At 32.5% G+C, this 21,600-nt stretch overlaps 1 protein-coding gene across 2 annotated transcripts in view; it reads left to right on the top strand.

The window, feature by feature from the left end:
* Positions 1-21,600, top strand: part of acj6 (abnormal chemosensory protein 6) — a 61,710-nt gene that overhangs the window by 13,628 nt on the left and 26,482 nt on the right. Inside the window, exon 2 of one of the 2 annotated variants that reach the window (XM_069045628.1) lies at positions 17,644-17,697. The exons of the other annotated variant lie outside the window; for it this stretch is intronic. Within the exon in view, the coding sequence (XP_068901729.1) occupies positions 17,644-17,697 (54 nt within the window). The remainder of the gene's footprint in view (positions 1-17,643; positions 17,698-21,600) is intronic. 2 annotated transcript variants of the gene reach the window in all.

Here is a 21,600-nt window from a genome sequence, read left to right as displayed (position 1 = left end):
ATCGACTCTTCAACGCCAACTTTGAGGAGAAATTTAAATAAACACCCGATATACGCAAGGATGTTAAATACTCGTACATAGCAATTACTTAGGGTTATCTGGGAAATAGGAGGAATGCTGCAATATTTTGAAAACGGTATCATGAACAGCAGCCCTAGAAATTTTCCTTCTTTTTTCTTGATAACATGACATACTTTGGAAATTAATTTTGTGTAATCACCGCTTTATGTGTGAGACAAATAGACAATCAAGCTTTACGTCAAAATTTCAAAATACACTTGACGTCATTTTTTATGCTGGAATGGTTGCTCGAAATTTTCTTGAAGATAGTGAAATCGCAATTCCATACTTTAACGTTCTGAGTTTTGAGGAACCGCATTTTCAAGTAAATTTTTTTATTATTTATTTATTTTTACTAACAAAAAAAATACAACTTTCCTTTCTTTTCTATGCCATCTATTTTGGAGAATCATATCCGGAACCAAATCACATTCTTTTGGGACCAATCTAATGATTAATTACAAATGTGTCCAACTATTTTTTAAACATTGCAAAAAGTATCAATTATATTTCATGTGTGGTACTGCCAATAAATAGTTTCTTATTTGGATTCTGAAACCAATCCCAAAAAGATCTACATTTTCAGTTTCTTTTTCATTCTAGGGCTCCAAAGCCCAATTTACATTTTTGATTAGGAGATCCTAAATTGCACACCAGTGTGTACAATTCTTTTAAAAACAGATATGTGACTGTTGGTAATGTTAATGTCGTAGTTTTGTAGTCTTTAGTCAGAGTGTGATGTTCATGTAATACCCCAAGGCAGTAAAATATCCTTTGCTAACATAAGAATTTTGGATGAAATGGAAAACTACTAAAAAAATACGTATCTCTGCTAGATTAATTGAATCATTTTTAGTAAACGCTTTAATACTTACTCTGTCTTTAAAGCAGATTTCCTATTCGGAAATTCATTTTCGTGTTCGTTTCCTGGGATATATAACCGGGAAAGTGGTATATAACTAAATATATGAACTTTGCCGGTTATATACCTAATTTGACATCTGTCAAAGATAACCTCAAAATTTACAATAAATTAATGTTTTTTAAGACTTTGCCTAAACGAACACGAAAAATGTTATTCAATATTCGTGCGCTGTCAGTTTTCAGGTATTCGGCCTGTTTTGCAGCACTTGGCTAACGCCACGTGCTTCAAATTTCGGCCTCATACCTGAAAAGTGATCTGACAGCGCTACTCATATGAAAATAACTATTGTGGTTGCCTAAGTCAAGAACGCAAAATAGTAGGCCCACGAGTGCCAAAAAGAGCCCAATTTACACACGAACGAGTTGAATACAACGTTTTTTTGTTCGACGAGCCCCTTAAAGACTCCAAACCGCCTAAAAATCTTTAAAATTAGCTTGACGTTTCGTTTTGACAAGTTGTGACATTTATCAAAATCCGTTCACATAGGAGAAAATTCTCAAATTCTGACAGTGTCGAACAAAAAAATATATTGTCATCTTGTTTAGTTCTGCTGTTACGATGTTCAATGTTCAATGTTTTCGTGTAACTATAAAACTAATAAAAGCTTATCTACCTCAATAATGTAACAAGTGAAGGTTTATTGTTTTAATAACTGAGATGATCTGGTTCTCTGTTATTTTTAGTTAACAATATAAATGTACTTTACTAATTTTTTGAATTTGTCAAATCTCTCGAAAATGTTCATAACAAATAAATCAGACATTTTTAGAACTTATGAAACCCATTTTACAACAGCAATTAGAAAAAAGACAAATCATGGGTACCTCATATACAGGGTGATTCACGAATAGTGTCTGATTTATTTACAAAAATATAATTATTTTGACACATTTGATTGACACTATTGTTTTCTGAAATCGGATTACTAGGATCACAAAATTTTATTCAAATTGTAAAACAGCGAAATATTCTATGAGAGAGTAATTTATGTGGCACTAAATCAGACACTATTCGTGAATCACCTTGTGTTTATACCGACAATTTTCCATAGATTTTGAGTTTTAAATAATAAAATCTTCTATGTCTCTATCTCCATATCTATACTTGACTGTGAATTGCATGACAGTACTGATTTTTTTAAACATACTTTTCAAAAAAGAACAGAAAAAATACTCAGTATCAGTTTTGCAATTTGCATGCTTCAACGTGACTTAATAAAAAATTAAATGGAGACTCACATCTTTATAATTTATTCACTGACCTTCACTCCAGGCCGTTTCTAAAGCTTCCTTACGGTGATGGAATTGTGAAGGATCAAATGTGAAACTGAGGTGAAAGAGCTTTTTCGTCAATACACAGCTGTTTTTCCCATATTCTTTGGCAATTTCGGAAGGATCATGTGGGTGCGCGAACGGGCGATTAATTAAAATAAATGACGCGGGGAAACGGTACAACAATATTTTTCTGATGACAAATAACGCAAATATCAATCAAGTAAATTCGTGGGAAAGAGAGAGGAACGGTAGGGTGAAGTGAAGACCGCGACTGAAATATGAGTAATTGATAATCGATATAGGACGAGTTGTTCGAGGAGGTGTCATTATACCAACCGTTCAAACATTATTACCCTCCAGTACTAGTCCTGTAATAACAGTTCTCCGGACTTTGAGTTTTCAGTTTTGTTCCCCCGTCGTATCCGCAAGTATATAATATAGACAGGCGTAAAATTCGTAAAGTTCGATGTCTCATCCGAATAATATCGATGTTTTAGTGGACGCGAACACGTGTTAATAAATTATTATTTTTGCTTTAAACTTGTAATACATGACGTACGTGCAGAAGTTTAAAGTTGCATGAATAACTTATCACAATTTTGTACTTTACGAATCCATGTTTTATTCGGCGATGGTTGTCGCTAAATTGAGTTCGCTTTAAATTTTTAAAGAAGCATTAACTATTAGATAATAGCTTTATTGGAACATCACAGCTAAAACACACACGAACTGGTTTGGTACAACGTAAAATAACAATTTAACAAGATGCAAAAAACTCATCAGTAAAAACGAATTTAAGAGATATTGTATACCAGTATACAGGGTGTTTGGGGTATAAGGTAACAAACTTCTCCTGTGTAAAGAAATAGACAAAATTACATTTTTATTCTAGTAACATTTTTTAGTATTTTCTAGTAATCATTTTTTCAATTTGAAGAACTACTGTGTGAGACCCACCAGATTTCTAAATTATAATGGCGGCAGCTTCCTTTACAAATCCTTATTAGCTTGGTATTAATAATTACAGATACGAACTGTGGCTCTCAAACAGTGGAAACAGAGTTTAGTCAGTTTAGTTCAGCATAATAAAAAAAGCAAATTGAAAAAAATGTCACTAAGAAAAGTTGTTCATTTAACCTAGCTGTGCATCTCAGAAAAGTTTGTTACCTTAAACACCCTGTAGTGATAATTTAAAAAAAATCTGGTAAATTTTGAGTAATAAAATGTGTTTCATTTAAACTTTTTCCAAAAGAACCAACTAAGAAATGCTAAAATAAGATAAATTAATATAGCTCGTTTTGCAAAGCGTTACTATAACTATGACTAGTATAAACAACGCTTTGAACAAAATGGAAAATAATTATTATCCGTCTGTCAACCAGTTTTAATTTGGATAGATTTTGTGAGTACGTTTTGCAATAATGTACAAGTTTCTTGATTAAACCTTATTTATTCACTTCAGCTTTCAATATCTCACATTCAGATACAAATTTGTTACAATTTGAGATAGGAGTTTCAAATGATTTAGCTAGGTTACTTCACAGCCGCTCATCAGCGGAGATAATAACTTCACGGACGCTCCTCAGCGGAGATAATAACTTCACGGACGCTCGTCAGCTCGTTAGACGCCATGACACTGAAGTGACACTTTAGCATTATCAATGCAGCAGTATAATGTCCGCATTTACGGACGTTTGAAAACAAAATAATTTCTGTTAACATCATTGACCTAAAGTGACGAAAAAAAGAAAAAAAAATATTTTTCATTAAATATAAAGATCTGAATGTTACTTATGTTTCTACATTCTATAACAATTATTTATTGTTTCCCTTACGCCAAATGCAGTTTATTACTGAACTAAAACTGCGGCGCATTTCAACAGCCAAGTTGTCATCATCAGATGGTCAGTATAAAAAATAACAAAAAAGAATGCTTCATTCGAGTTAATTTACAGTTTTGCATTTACTACGATTTAGATTTAGTACAACCAGTTATGTTGTAAACAAAAATAATTGTATAAAGCTTTCACTGAAGAATACGTGATATTTGTATGAAATGAACTTTAGCAATTTATGCTTTTCATCGATCCGGGGGAAATATAGATTATTTCGGCTAACAGAGTGTTCCTCTACTCCAACTCCCAAAAGTGAATCACGTATTCGATTCAGTCGCCGATTGCAAAACTAAAACAAACCTTGATATCAAATATGTTAAAAATATGCAAATAAGGAATATGTTGCAATTTTACAGTAATGCATACAAACAGGAACCGTTAAGAATTCATACCAATATATGTATTTTCTAAAGTAAAGTCTAAAAATATAATTTAAACTGAAAATTTTCATTTGATCCAATGTATTTTAAAAAGATGTTTGGAAAATAAAAGAAAAAGGAAAATTTAAGGGATATGAAAAGTATAACAATGTGAGACTATAAATACATGTATACAAGAATGGTTGGTCGTTTATAATCGTGAACTACGAAGTACCAAATAATTCCTAGCATACTCACTTAAAACTTAGAAAAATGCTTTTCCTTGTGCCTCGAGCTCCTCTTATCTCACTGCTTCAAAGTCCTTCAAATAAGTAAAACAAAGGTGTTCTTTTAATTTTGCTGGTATTAAATCTCTGGGGGCTAGATCTGAAAGAAGAAAGCGTTGTCTTGTGAAACAACACATCTCTTTTAATTTTCTCTCTCTAGGTGAGCACACAAAATTTTCGTGGAGGATTGTATTTCCACTTCATACTTTGCCCTCTTGACTCACAGCGATGTATCTATCCTAATAAATCTTTCACAAAATCCACCAAGTTCCCCAATTCTGAGGCATTCGACGCATGGTGGATGTTTATATCCGGTGTTCATTTAAATTTATCCTCAAAGTTGACATTGAAGAGTCGATTGTGAACGCACCACTCGTCTGCAGAGTAAAAACACAAACAAGGCAAAACTGAGGTTAGATTTAAACAGCTGATCCGTGATCTGTAATCCGTAGTGCATTCACAATCGACTCTTCAACGCCTACTCTGAGGCTAAATTTAAATTTAAAAAAATATAGGTACAGACTCGCAAATTAGGTATAATAATCATGACATGAAGCTGTAGTTTAATAACTTTTGTAATCTATTACCTCGTCTATTACTGTTCATTTACTGTTAAATTTTCGTTTCAAAATTCTAATTCCAAACATAAAGCAGTGAAAGACACTAAACACGTCATGTTTCAAGTTGTTCTGTATACTATTGGCAGCCCTGCAGAATAATTCACGCCATTTGTAATCCTACGCGCACGTTGTCTACTTGTGGACTGACAGTTGTTCATCTGATCACATTTTCGGTACGAATGTTTTTAATTGTTATAAACTATTCCTGAAATTATTGATTCTTCTAAGATGAACGATATGGTGAATTTTAACGCGCCGTTTCACTTTTTATCGCGTGGTATCCACGTAGCTGAGCGTCACACGTGTCTTGATGCCTGTCAAAAAACAGCAAAAACAGCTTTATTGCCAAACGCAACGCCACTAGTAAGCAGATTTTTCAGTGAAATGTCAAAGAAATGTCAGTTTTAAAGCAACGGTGTTGATGTTAACCTTGAAAAAAATTTTCGCTTTCCCCAAAATTTACGGACGTTTCCTGTAATTGTAAGCAACAATAATTATCCCAGAATAAGTGGTAAAATGAGTGTTATTGTTATTGAATTATTAATAATTAATTTCGAATAATCGGTGTTTCGAAAGGAGGCAACCCATAAAATGACTGTGTATAGCAAGTATACATGTGTACGATTAAGCTAAGACAGACGTTTCGATAAAACAAAAGATGAGGTAGCACTCTTGATTTGTTTTCTTGTTGATCACTCTGTGTTTTTTAAATTTAATTTGAACAATAGATTTGATTTCGTAATTTATGAAATATAAGGTAAACATATTATGTATGTTATGGAACTAATGCTTTTTTGGAATACAATGAAATTACAGTGGTAGTATAAGTAGGTATGTATGTCAAAACATTTCTTCTATTGTAGTGTAAGGTGAAATTGTATAATAGAAAAATGACTGATTTGGTGAATCTCAAATCAGACAACCTTAAATCTCATCTCAGTATACGCCAGTGAGAGATATTAAATTTTTTATATGTTTAACAATTTCTCGAATTAAAAGCACACTCAGAAGATGCTGTAACAATATTAAAATAACAACAAAATAAGTAAGCATCTGTGATGATTTTAGTAAATGTGTATTCTTGTCCAGTTTTGAGTCGACAGCCGCAACTTGCAAATCATGCCACCGAAACACTCTTTAACCGATTTGTAAATTTAATTCGCCCCTTTCACGTATCAAGTCAGTGACAGTCTCGTTTAAACATTACTGTGGATTTAGTCGTGACGTAGGTCGCGTTTTTCACGCACTTTAATCACGAAATACCCGACGAAAGCAGTTTTGAATAAAGAATGGGGCAGTTGAAAAATTGAATAATGAAATGGTCCCTTAAACAAGCGCTGCATCGCTGCACGACGAATATATAAAATTTATGAAAAATATAAATAGTTCATGTCAACACAGTAATTCAAAGTGTTCTATAAAAATCTCTGGTGTGTACATAAAAGATTCATGGAGAGTTCGTTCCAGTGGTGGCGAATAAAAAGAGTATCGTGTCATCGGCGGCGGGCATGTCGCGGTCGACCGTAGCGCTACACCACCGGATTATTAACATATGGCCATTATTGTATTAGGGCTAATTACCTGATATTTCATTAGTGTGCGTGTCGCCATCTACAGACATTACATCACGCGAATTATTACGTAACCTTATTTTTATTGAGCGGATCGCGCGCATACGACAATCGTCTACACTACGCTGTGATTCGATACGTTGACACAGCGTTTTGTAATCGTCCATTATTAATGACAAGTAATGAATCCGACAATTCCAACGATTTCCGAAAAACATTAAACAATTATCTTTCCGAATTTACACTTTTTGTTACGTCTACACTGCCACGTTTAAGCTAAAGTGACAGTTAATTAATGCTTTGAAGAAAATTACCCATTCGTGAATAGCGTATTTAACTTTTCTTTAGTGTAACAAATGGATGTGCTTGACAGAGCTAATGTTCAATAAAAAATAGTACGTACCGAGAGTGGCTTTTAAATTCCCAGTTACATTTAAAAACAATGATTTCAGTTCAGAAGATGGAAATAGAAGAGGTGATGAGATTTTTTAATGGAAGATTAAGAAGTAATACAGACTACTTAATACGATGCACTTTATTAGCACAACAACTGAACACATATTTTTTCCAGCGAGTGTTTAATTATTATCTTCCTGTCAAGTGAGTCATGTTAGTCATCACAAATTATGACTCTCAGAAGCTTACTGATTAACTTTGAAAAATGTATCTGCTTTCATTTCGGCATCTTCATGTTATGACTAAGCATTTTTAAGGGTGTCTAAACATACCTTTTCTAGATAAAGTGTTACAGTGCGAGTGCAATGTAAGACATAAAATTTCTTAATTGATGTCGTTGATGTTTGGGAAAAATCCTCGAGCAGGTCAATTTGTATTTTTAAGTTGTTATCTTTTGGCATAAATTAAATTGTTCTGTTCCTACCAATGGCGGCGCATGTGGGGCAACTAAAAAATTGAATGTATGTAGAATATTTTTTTAAGATTAATTATCGTTTTAATTTTTAATTAAGACATAAACACACATCAGTACATTTTGTAAAAAGCGACGATGACAAATTGGATCGTTATATACCATTTGACTATCTGTCAGGAAGACAGCGCAGTTCATTTTAAGAATTTTATTTGATATTTTTTATTTATTGATTTTACTATTTGGTACATAATGAGGTAATTGTTCACTTTAACTACTTCTGGAATTTTCGCGTTTTTTCTGGCTAGACAGCCTCAGGACGTCCTCCTACATCGTTTCCCACCAGTCAAACCTTGTGCAAATGAAAATTTTCCTTACCCTTTAGTTCTACTAAGACTTGGCGCGACCTTGACGCGACCTTGAAACACAACAAGAGAGAAAAAAAGGCATTTGCACAAGGTTTGAATGGTGGGACACGATCTAGGAGGACGCCCTGAGGCTATCTAGCCAGAAAAAACGCGAAAATTCCAGAAGTAGTTAAAGTGAACAATTACCCATAATGGCATGTTCTGTATTCTTAATAAAATGTTTAAAATTTATGTTCGTATGTATAGGATTTTTTTTATGCTTTTTGGATTAAATCGGCCGATTTAAATAATACTTGTACGTATTACTGGATAGAGAATGAACTGAATTCTTTTCCACTCTCATTGCACATTAAAAAATCAAAGGGCAAAAAACCAATTCAAAATAATTGTTATTGTTAGTAAAAAAACAAATCATTTTTCAATACTCAAATAGTTATTTAAGATATAAGTGTAAAAAGTTATCCTTTATTGCACGAACGGGTTTAAAATACGAGCGAGGTACGAGGGAGTATGTTAAAGGATGTGAGTGCAACAAAGGAACTTTTTACCCGTATGTCTTACAATATTTTATCTACGATCGTGACATCATCGCACCGGTTTCAACATAAATTTGTATAAAATAATTATCATTGATTCAATATTTTATGAATAACCAAAGTCGTTTGCGAACCACGTCGTTTAGCAACCTACTTTTAAACAATGTCTCCAATAAATTGTATTGTTGTATTCTGACAGTTTTGTGCGATAAAAGCGTGCACTAAAAGTTTTATGGCACGATTCCGTCAGTTCACTAAACGTCAACTTTGACAACTATTTTTAGTGCAAAAAGTGCCTACTTTTTACACGATTGTAGATAAAGATATTTGCTTACAATAATTTTTCAAAATTTCACATTAAATCCAAGCCATTCCTCAAGGTTAATTCGTAATTAAATCTATAAAAAGATTTACATTGGCATAGCTAAAAAAGTATAATATTAAACATAATTTTTCTTTAGAGTAAACTTAAACCAAATCACAGATAAAAAGAGGCAATTTTACTTTTTCTTTGTACAAATTTTACTCCTAAATTTAAGGCGTAAAGAGTATCACGTATTTGAGATATTTTAAACCTATTATCTGTCTGAACTAAATAACATAAATGATGTAATTTTACTAGTTTTAAAGTTAATATCCCATTCGATGTGATAAAATCTTACAAAATTTTGTAAAATTACAATTGTGTAATAGTGTACTAAAACATGAGTTTTATAAAACTTATATTAAGACACGAGTCAGATTTGCAGCACGACTGCCGCAGGCAGGAGTGCCTGTAAATGAAGAGTGCTCTTATGTTTTATAAAACGAGTTTTTTATGCTATTTTTTCTAATTTGTATATTAAATACATGTTTTTTATAAATAAAATCAATTTCGATAATTTAGGGAATTTTGTGACAGTTGGTGACACATTTATTTCATGGTTAACATTTAAAGTAAAATTTTAAATTTGAATCTAGACTAAATATAATTGTCATTTTCCGCAAGTGAAATTGCAATTAAAGATGAATTATCTAGAAATGCGGCAAATAGCAGAGAATATCAGTCAATTTGCTGCCGGCAATGTGTGTTACCAACCGAAAAAAGTTCCTAGATTTCGGATGTGTTAATAGCTTATTAACGCATTCAAAACGAATGCGTTAACAGCTTTGTTAAAACAGCAAATTAGAAAATATGTAGTAATTTATTATACGAGTTTTATAAGACACCATTTTGTCGCACGTGTTTTTTAAGCAAACAAGTGCGACAAAATGTCTTGTAAAACGAGTATAATACAATATTTTTTCTATTGCTAGGAAAATTATATTTGGCAAATACAGAGTGTCCCAGAACTGACGTACATTCCGTTAACTGCAAATGTAAATATTTATTCCAAAATGGATTCTGCAAAAAAAAAATTGTTTAAATCCTCTTGTTTTTAAGTTACAACGATTTTATTTTAACCAATCATCGTAGACAAATATTAATTCAATGCAGCGTTTCCTAGGAAACAGCTCATGGTAGATTTATCTGTAATTTTTCTGTTGTGATTGGCTAACTTAAAATTGCTGTAGTTTAAAAAACTATAAGGTTAAACAAAAAAATTCTAGTGAAATCTTTCTCAGCAGAAAGAGCGGAGCACGTGGTTAACGGGATGTACGCCAGGGACATCCTGTATAAGGGTTGGTAACGCTGGTAAATAGACGAACAATTGTATAATCTATTCCATCTTTAAAAAAACGATAGGTTGCCATGTTTTAATTTTGTTAAATTGGCAGTATTGAGGAAAGTAGTAGTTATATTTAATTTCATTTTGGTTGTAAATTTTTTGTAACTAAATTTGAAGTGCTATGTTGCAAGATGATTCTAAAACAAAAAGTAAATAAAGTTATCAATAAATGTCATTTTGACGTTTTTCCAATTTATTTTAAATTAGACAACACAAAGTAATAATTTAAAGGGTTTATTACAAGTGCATAATGCCAAAAGTTGTGTTTGTCGAGACAAAACGTGCTGTGTTGAAGGGCTAGAACAGATTGATGGATATCTTCAATGTGAGAACAATGAATTTGTATTCGATGAAATCCTGAACTGTATAATGAATTTATAGGGGGAAGAACTGTTATATATTGCATAATTACAAAAAAGGATCTGGAGGATACTAGAACTACAAAAAGAGGAAAATCAGAAAAGTGGAACCATTTTTTAAAATAGATCTGAACGAAATTATTCGTGGACTAAACATTAGAAGATGATTCGGAATCTAATGACGAAGATAATTCTGAAGATGAAATAATGGAGGAGATAAAGTGTAGATGTCTTTTAAAAAAAAGTGATTCCATTTTGGAGAACTTATCCGTTTTCTGCTTGTTAAACTAAAGCAAGCGTTCTTGAAACTCTTTCAACGACTAAAGCCTCCACCAGATGTTTACATTTTGATTTGGGTTTTTTTTCAATTGCTATTTTTAATAAAAAATGCTGGGTTCTCTATTAATCTCTTGTAATACAGTTTCAATTGATTCGCAAAAAATCGGAACATAAGTATGGCAACACTGTACCTTCAAAATTTTCAAAATTCCTAACCAAACTTTTATTCAGATATACAGGATGAAATCTGTCAGATTGTCATGGCCAAGCATCGTTTTTTTAAAGTTGGAATACATTATAAGTTTTGAATTTAAAGTGTCGTGAAGTGCAGTGATCACGTAGCAACAACTCACTATGAGTCACTGCCAACATTAAAAATTTAAGAAAATGTTCCTGAAACGCGTATCGAAAAGAGCAAAATAGAAAAATTTAATTACATACCTCAAATATAATTCCCTTACATCATGTAAATGCGCGAGTGAATCTGTTTACAAACGAATGGTTATTTATTAATATCACACTAAGTTTCAAATTTATCGCTTTTCTGCATTTAAGAATTATCCGGAGAACTATTTAGTAACGACTGTTTTTTTCATTTTTATTTCTATTTCTATTCCGTTGATTTTCCAAAATTGTACTAATTTATGTACAATGGGTTGGTATGGGTCAATATAACATACTGGACGAATATACATTTTCATATCAAGTGGTTAAGAGCTCTTCAAGAATATCTCAACTTGAAGGAGAATCGTCTGACATGCAGAGGAAGTCAAATATCTTACAAGGGTTGTAACACAAGAAAATATTGAATTTGCGTAGGATATGGTTCTCTATTAACCACCGTAAAATGTATAGTAAAAAGTTGTGACTCCTATAAGGACTAAAGAAAACTCTTGAAAATAATAAAATCAAGAAGTACCATCAACAAATCATCAAATTTAACCATTGCTAACAAGGATCTGGATGGATTTTTCGAAAAACTGGTTAAATTGATGAGACTTGAGTTTACCATTTGGATTCAGAATCAAAACCCTAAAGTATGGAGTGAAAACACCATGGTCCACCCCTCCTTGAAATTTTCATGTAATCAGCAGCAGAAGAAGTTTTTTTAAAATTGTGATGGTTTTCTAATTTAATTTCCAGAATACACAATGTTATCAAGAAAAAATAAATAAATTGAAAGGTGTAGTGCTGTTCCTTCAGGACAACGATTCTGTTCACAAGAGCTGCATTTCAACGGCTGTATTTTTACCTGACATTTTAATTTTTAATGACTAATTAACAACGTAGTGCTAAGATGTTCCGCGAATTTTGGGGCACCTAATATAAATATAAAAAACATCGACAAAAATTTATTGGATTTATTACGTAGCTGGAATATCAAATTGTTGTAACAATTATTTGTCAAGAAAATATTTATCAATAAAAATGTAAGAAAAAAATATTAAAACTTATTTTATTGTTTACGGAATTATGGTATTATTTTGCATCAACATTTGAATTAATTATTGCATCAGGTGTAAAGTGGCCGCACTGCGAATAAATAAACAAAAATCTTCAAAACAATCGATGAATTTTTTATGACGTAACAACAGCATAAATGTACCCGGAAACGTGTTTAAAACATACAAAGAGCGCTAATGAATGAAATACAAGAGGGTGAATAATGAGATCGTTCAGGCATAACATAGGCTGACATATGGCTGCATCACCACTATCCAGATTTATATCATCCCTATAATGTTCACCCCATATGTTTAATAGAACCACCTGTACTTTTATGGTGTTAGCAGGTAGCGCCAACCTAAATCCACTTCCCCCCTTATAAAAACATATTGATTAGAAAATAATTAGGTTTTGAAGGGCATGTTTATGCCTGTCAATCAGTGCAAAAATATCCGGCCAGGCTGGTGGAAAATTTAATTTAGTAAAAGGGGCAACTTTTTGATCTTATTGTTACTTATTAAAAGAGAATTTAATAATAATAAAATGGAGTGTATTTTAGCTGTATATGTGATGTAAAAAGAAAAAAATGATTTGTACAAATCAATGTTTATTTGTATTTGAGTGTGCTGTGTGATTTGAAATTTTTGGAGTTCTGCACCCTCGACGTGTAAATAATTAAACGAAAATTGGGTAAAATTTTGACGTTAAAAATATTGGTAATGTAACTGCTATACATTTTTGTCATTTTGTATTCATCCAAAAAGCTTTTGCCAACCTTTTGAATTTTAATAAAGTGTTCGACGTCCTGCGTTCTGCGTCAACACATGTTATATGGTAATGTGAATAAAATACACTTTTAATAGTTAATGACGATTTTTTAGGTAACATTAAATATTGATTCAGGTGACTGTTAAAACTGAAATTTTTACAACCATACGTCAATCATCACTTAAACGTGTTTCATAAAACTATTAACTATTTAAAAAAAATCCACGATCAGTTTCTATTTCAATTACTCAATTGCAAAGATTTCACTTTTTGGCAATGTGAAAATATCAAATCTATTAACTCTAATATTCATATTTAAAAAACAATTACAACAATATGTAGGTAGAAGCTTATTCAGATTTATTAAAACTAATATTAATTGAAGACGTTTTTGTGTGTTTAGTACCAATTTTTTTCACTCTCTTAGTCAAAACTTTTAAAGGGCAGAGGAGAATATTGGATATACATACATATAACGGGTGTTTTTTTAAATTTGGCGTCGAAGTAGGCGTTGAACTGTCGATTGTGAACGCACTATACAGGTTACGGATCACGGATCAGCTGTTTAAATCTTACGCTTTTACACGAGTGGTGCGATTACAATCGACTCTCCAACGCCTACTTCGACGCCAAATTAAAAAAAAACACTCTTTACACAGAGCTATCAGAACTGGCGGACAAAAATAATACGGTGAATTCAGCATCTTCTGAGAATAATAGGAAAAATGTTCAAAAAACTCTATCTTAAATAGTGATTAGGAAAGAAGCAATTTAAACTGACCAATCCTGTTGTTGATGTTAAGTTACCTATAAATTAGTTTTCCTGCTTTATTTGTAACTATGGATTCATTTCAAATGATGCATATGCATTGTTGGGTATCCACATTGTTTGTGCAATGACGGACGTTTTTAGGTTATAGTATTTTTCAGGTTATAGTATTTCTGCTAGGATGTTCCCTATTGGGAAAAAGGAACTGCGTATTCCTGAGCAGCAACTGTGGCACCCTCATCGCACTGTCCATATAAGACAAGCATATCAAAATATTCTGAAGAAGTAAACATTAAGCGTTTTTAATGACTTTTGTAATTGTCAGAAATAATTTATTATGACATAATATTCAATTATTATGTCTTTGCAACAATCAAATTTGTTTCGATAGTTACTAATATAATTTTTTAAGGTAATTTTATATCTACACGCGATTGGTCAATTAACAACGTTCTTATTTTAAAATCCAATGAGGATGGATTTTTAAAAATATTTTTCCTATTATTTCCGAAGACGATGATTTCACCGTATTATTTTGGTCCGCCAGTTCTGATAGACCCTCTATTCCAATTAAATTAATTCTACTATATTTAATATTAACCATCAATGACCTTAAACTTTCAAATTTTTTGCAGTCACAATTTTCACACTACCTAAAAAGCGTACACTTACAGATTTTACGTTCTTAAATTCTACTCCTAAAACATAACGCAGTTAAAAGTACTAAACGCGTCATGCTAATTGTTTTAAGTTATTTAGTGTACCATTGGTAGCCCGAATATTTCACGCCACTTATAACGAGTGTTCAAATAAAAAGTTCATCAAGTTGCCTATGAATTTTTTTATGAAAGAAGATAGAACGAAAAAGGAATGCTATGACAGATGTCAGTTGTGTTTTGCGAATGTAACGTGTTTTTTTTGAGTTGAATTTCGTTTTCTGTGGAATTGAACTTTAATTAAATTTAATTTCAATTTCATTAATTCACCAAAAATATCTATGTGACAATTGAGTCAGCAAATTAATCTCTCCTTTGGAACAACGCACAAAATGTTACACAAGAATTTACATCTTTATCCTTACCGTGCAAGACTTGAAGCCAGCAGATTATCCCAAGAAGATTACATCTACGCAATTGGCTTGTCGACAACGTAGGCAATAATGTCTTGATGTGCATTTAATGTTTTCAACATAAAAAACACATCTAACCTAAAATTTTACAGGTTACACATCGCTGCGACTTTCGTCAAATTAAGAGGTTTTGTATGTATTCAATGCTACCAAACATGTAACCAGAGACATGTCCGGTTCTAATTATAAACCTTTTTGATAACTTGCCACTCACATTACATAGTTACTGAATAAATTTAGTCAAAAATGTCACTGCTTAACGTGCTTACATATTATGTAACAGGTGTCATCGAATTGGCTTTGACTTTATTTTTTAAAAGACAACATCGTAAATTAAGTTGGTTAGACAAAGATAGTGACAAAGATCAAAGCCAATTTGACGAACTTTTCAATTGAACACCTGTTACTTCACAATGTTGTGAAAAATTCAAAAGCTAAGTACTTGATGAACTTTTCAATTGAACACTCGATACTACCAGCACGTTGTTTACTTGGTGGATTGACAGCAGTTTATCCGAATAGATTTTTAGTACAAATGTTTTCATTATTTCACTGTTGTTAAAATTATTGATTCTACTAAAATGAATATACTTATTGAAATTTTACGCGCCGTTCTACTTTTTATCGTGTGGGTAAGTGTGGTCACGTGTCTCCGTGTCTGTCAAAATACGTAAGATCTGTTGGTGGATAGAATTTATTCCACTAAGATTCGTTTGTTGTGGCTACAACAACAAATCAATTAGAAGTTTTCTTGGTCAAACATTACCAACATTTTCTTTTCTTCATTTAACAGTTTTTCATCTCTCTTATGTTTAATACGAACATAGTAAAATTATAATTACCGTCACATTCTTGTCACTTTGTCTTAGACAAACATAAAGCAAGAAAGAAATCATTTTTATGTTAACATCTCGTTCTCCAATCTTTCATCTCTGCCGCGTTTTATATCGACTTATATCACAAATGCTTCTCCTATATTTCTATCAAGTTATATACCGTATTTTGAAGGTTTCCCTTCAAAACAAATAACGGCCGGTTGCACCAACATGAGTTAAATTTAACTACAGATTAAAATATACAAATTAAAAAATTTGTTACACAGTCTAGGTCTGGTTTACAAATCTATGAGGGGCATGATGATCAACTCAATAGATTGGGACCAATGGCTTAACGTGACTTCCGAATCACGAGACAGAATAGAGCCTTTTTTTTTTTTTAATTTCGCCCTGGGTCGGAATCGAACCCGCGACCCTCGCGTCCCTGAGCCGAAACAGACTCCCTTAAGGCCCATACACAATGGCGTTAACGTTACGTCGATGTTAAAACGTTAATGTTAACGTTAGATCTAGAAATTACATGTATTTCATTGTGGACCGTTCACAATGACGTTATGATGAAAATTAATGTTGCATGATATTGTTAGCGTTAACGTTAATTCTAGAAATGTTCTGGATTCTTAACGTTACATTCTAACATTAGCCAACGGAAATAATTTATAAAAAGTACTGAAATACATGTAATTAGATCTAACGTTAACATTAACGTTTTAACATCGACGTAACGTTAACGTCATTGTGAAAGGGCTGTTAGGCTATATTCTATATTCTATATTCTAACATGAGTTAAATTTAACTACAGATTAAAATATACAAAAACATTGTTATAACAATATAGGTAACTAAAGTAACGAACCATTTTAAGCTACAGTTAACTTTAACTGGCGTTGGTGCAACCGGCCCTAAGTCTTTCTTTAAGAAAGTTTCTTATTATTTTCTTATTACTACATACATCAGCAGATTAAATCGCTTCTTTTGTTTGAAGATAAAGTAAATTTCATTTGCCAATAATGATGTTTCGTGTCCTGAATGATTTTTTTTTATTAAAACAACCATTACCATCACCACCATTATTGTTTTCAATTTTATATATTAAGATTGCGAAGACAATAATAAGTGCCGGAATAATTTTCTTTTCAAGACCTACCAATCCACGTTTTACAATAATATACAGTAGTAAACATAAACATGAGTACCGAACATACCTATAAAATAACAGTGGTTAATCTAAATCTAGAATCTTCCTAATCCATCACTTTCAACCTTCTTAATTCTCATTTATTAATTTTGTATATCACAATAAAATAATTTAAACGCTTACCACAAACAAATCGAAAGATTAAATTTGTTATTGTTTTGGGATTTAAACTCGAATACGCTTACCTGGCAATGTAAAAATATTTTTGACCCTTTTCTGTGCTAGAGCAGAATCTTATTGATTTGATCAACGTTGAATTCTAAAAATAGAAATTTTACACAGAATTCTAACGTTGATTTAATTTAAAAAAATTTATATTTTGTTATGTAAATGCATAATAATTATGTTATTTACAAATATTCAAATATTTTTTTTTCCAAATTGCAGCAAAACAACTTTGTGCCCGACCTGAAAGTATTCTCTTCAGACTTCCAAACGAAAGTGAGTTACATTTTTAATTAGTTTTACTTAATCACAATCTCATTTGCTTTGTTTTATTTATTACAGTTATGCGTAAACCGGCAGTACAAAAGTGACGATAAACAATACACAATGTTCCGAAATATTTGTTTGTTGTAAGTGTGTATCAAAAACACACCAACATTTACGATTATTAATTTGTCAAATCATGCCCACACGTCTCTATAGATTAACACCCCCTAGTCACAAAATAAAATGATAGATGTCTCTGACCCATGAGCAAGACCGAGTTCATAAATATTTCATGACGTGTGTAACAACCGCAATAAATCGGCTTCAGTAAGTAAACAATAAATAATATTCGAATTCGGCATGCCGTAATTATCTAATGATTGTGCTCAGCTGTAATGCAGCTACGATGTGGCGGAGGACTAAAGGAGTTGAAGGACCTGAGTGCGCTTCCAGCGGATTGTCGGCGCCCGACCGGCATCATACGTCATCAAGAGCCGTGCAACAATAACAAACGTTTTTCATAAAAATTTAGATCAAGATATTCAACTGAAATCACAGATAGTAAAACTGTGCCATAAAAGCTCGTCCCGCCCCTTTCGTGCCTCAAGCCAATCATCTAGCAAGCTTTATCGATCGCTACGTCACTTCCTCACCCACTCCGGCCGCCATTTTACCCCTACTACCGCGAAAGCTCGTAACCCCCACTGCCGCGTGTGCTGTACAATGTAGATGTTTATACAGATTGAAGCTTTTTTGTCCACGGGAACAGGTGAATATCGACGCTGTTATAAATTGCCTGTTTGGAGTTCCTTTTTGTGAAACACCGTTCCATAAAATTGCTGTGTGCGATGCACCGATTTTGTCGTATTTGCATTACGGATGTATCATTGACGTCGATGATGAAGGATATTTCCGATGGCCGCCGGAATATCATGTGCGCCACCAGGGTCCCGACCAGATTGCTTTTTAATGGGCAAATTGTCTCAATTTTCTGTGACAAATCGCAGATAACGGTTTGCAGTTTTAATGCAAAGACATTTACGTAGCGACAAACGAAAATAGTTGCACCAACAATGGTACTAATGAAATTCAAATGCAATCCGGAATTTGCAACATTTAGTATTTATCTGCAAATATCTATAAAACTTTGTTGAGGTTGTTTTTCTCTTTTTGTCAGATAAAGAGATGTAGTCGACACAGAAAATTAAACAAAATTACAAAGGAAATAAATCAAATTTTATTGAACTGTTTCGGGGTCATATCTAAAACTTTAATTAATTATTACCTGTTCTGCTTGACAAAGATGTATTGGATCTATTAAAGTGCATTCAATTATGTACGCTAAATGTTCTTCAATTACGTATACTATTAGATCACCTGTCAAGAATATGTAACACATTGATAATAACTTATAAAAATAAAATACTATGTATTTATTTACCTTGTAGAGCTGTCATATACTCTTTTACAAGTTTTACAAATTATAGTAATTTTGATCATTATTTATTTAAAGAGTAATTCATACCCAGGCAATAATCCTTGAGTGAGTATCTAATGTTACAGCAAACTGTGGATAAAGTGAATTTTTCCCAGAGTTTTCAACAAATTATGCTTGATATTATCCACACATAAATTGATAAATAATATAATTTACCAGTAAGTCGTAAAAGACCAGTTTACAATAAACTTATGCAATATAAATGAGAATTTAATAAAAGATGGTGGTAAATTTACATTAGTGAAGATAGTCAAGTTGAGTAGGGTTACACTATACTTGGGCCAACCAACAGATATAGTAATAAAAAAAGGGGGATGTGGCCTAGTTGCGTAGAACGATATACGCCGAAGCCTGTTTCACAATGAAGCAGGTTCTTTGCCATTTGTCATTCTTATAAGTCTTGAAAAAAAACTATTTTGTAATACAAATCGAAAAATGCCAAGGAAAACAAACAAACATAAACACTTGGTCAAACTCCCGAAGCGAGGTTAAAACGAATGAGATGCCGATGCCGTTAAGTAATTTTTGTGGATGTACATCAGGCTTTCGAAAATCTGCGCACGTTTTGAATAAGCCAATTGGAAGCTGCTATTTAAAATACGCGGGCACTAGGGGGCGGTTTTATTACTATATCTGTTGGTTGGCCCAAGTATAGACTAGACTGATAAAAAGTGTGTAGAAGATTTGGTAAATAAGAGAAAACGACGTATGTACCTTACTTTTCGTTTAGAATAAAATAAAGCATGAGGACACTGCCTCCCTCAAGAATTAATTCAAATTAAGCAGTAGCTGCCATTCTCCTCGTCTCATTTGAACAAATTTTGCATTAAGTAAAGACTTTCAATGCCTTTCTGCATAATTTTCGCAATTTCATAACAATTAGCACTGTCTTGAAGACAGGTTTAAAGAGAATTTCTAAGTACCGTAGTAGCCTTTGCTAGTTACGTTTTATCGCAACCCCTTATGCTTTAATTGAGCACATGAATCAGTAATATGTTTCTCACGTTGTTTTTACGACATCTATCTTTGTCTTGATCATCGATCTCCAAAGGGAGTAAAAGGATACAGATGAAGGTTTTTGTTGCCGGAGATGTTTTTAATAATAGACAGTAAAAGAAAATATGTTTATCTTAAATTTTACAAAAGGTAAACATCCTGTAACTCGAATGTTAATACGGACTTTATCTACGATCGTGTAAAAAGTAGGCACTTTTTGCAAATTTTTTTGAAAATCGTTGTCAAAGTTGCCGTTTCGTGAACTGACTGAACTGTGCAATACAATTTTTATTGCACGTTTTTATTGACAGAACTGTAAGATTAAAATACCTAATACAATTTGTTGAAAATGTCACAATTTAAAAAATCTCAAATATAATAATTACTAAAAATAATAATAAATAAAATGTTGTAAGACATACGTGTAAAAAGTTCCTTTATTGCACTCACATCCTTAAAACACTCGCCCGTACCTCGCTCGTATTTTAAACCCGTTCGTGCAATAAAGGATAACTTTTTACACTTAAATAATTATTAAAGGGTTATTTTGTGTGTTCACGTGATCGAAACGCATTTTGTGCGTTTAGTTCCCAAATAATTAATATCGAAATATTTGCAACGTATGCACCTGATTTGACATCTACCTATACCTAATAAAAAATTTTCACATTTTTACTGCGTAGGTACGTGTCAAAATAAATTTTAATATTTCCACTCTCAGAAGATAATGAAATTAGGCAACGTGTCTTTAAAGATAACGGTTTATTGTGGCTTTTGATGAATTTGTTCTCTACAGGTCTACAAGGTATGCTTTTCTAATTTAATGAATGAGGAACTTTAAATATTAGATCTTGTTTGCGACGAATTTTCTTTTAAAACTGTATACTTGAGGTTTGTAGGAGATAATCTTCTAAAAAAAATTATATACAGGTGTCCCAAAAAAGGACGAGTCCAGAGCTCCCTTATTTATCGGAGGATTTTAATTATTATCTGTACACCAAATTAAATGGTTCTGAATAGGCTACAAAATGGCCTAATAAAATCACGTATAGCCCCAAGGGTTCTTCAACATAACGTAAAACAAGACTTCAATAAGTCTTGTACGTATTGTCCCATCGCAGTAGGCGTTAGTGACGTATTTGAATGTGCCGCAAGGTCAGGTCATGTCCACTTCTTAATTCGAACTAAGCTCATTGGACATAATTTAAAAATGGACTGTATTTTTCAGTATCAAAAAAGAAGTAACGGGTGTTCAAAAAATGTGTGATCATGATCAAGCGAGTCGTGGTTTTCTCTGTGTTCCAAACGTGGATCGTCGTTTTAGTCGACAAATCCTTCATTTTATAAGACAGAGTAATTCTGAAATAAGTTTGGAAAAAAAATATGGAGTGTCCTTGATACAAAATAATTCTGCATAA

The sequence above is a fragment of the Tenebrio molitor genome, chromosome 1 (assembly GCF_963966145.1).
Source record: "Tenebrio molitor chromosome 1, icTenMoli1.1, whole genome shotgun sequence".
In the NCBI taxonomy this organism is placed as follows: domain Eukaryota; kingdom Metazoa; phylum Arthropoda; class Insecta; order Coleoptera; family Tenebrionidae; genus Tenebrio; species Tenebrio molitor.
Note: the sequence above shows the minus strand (reverse complement) of the source record. Positions and strands in the feature narration are given on the sequence as shown.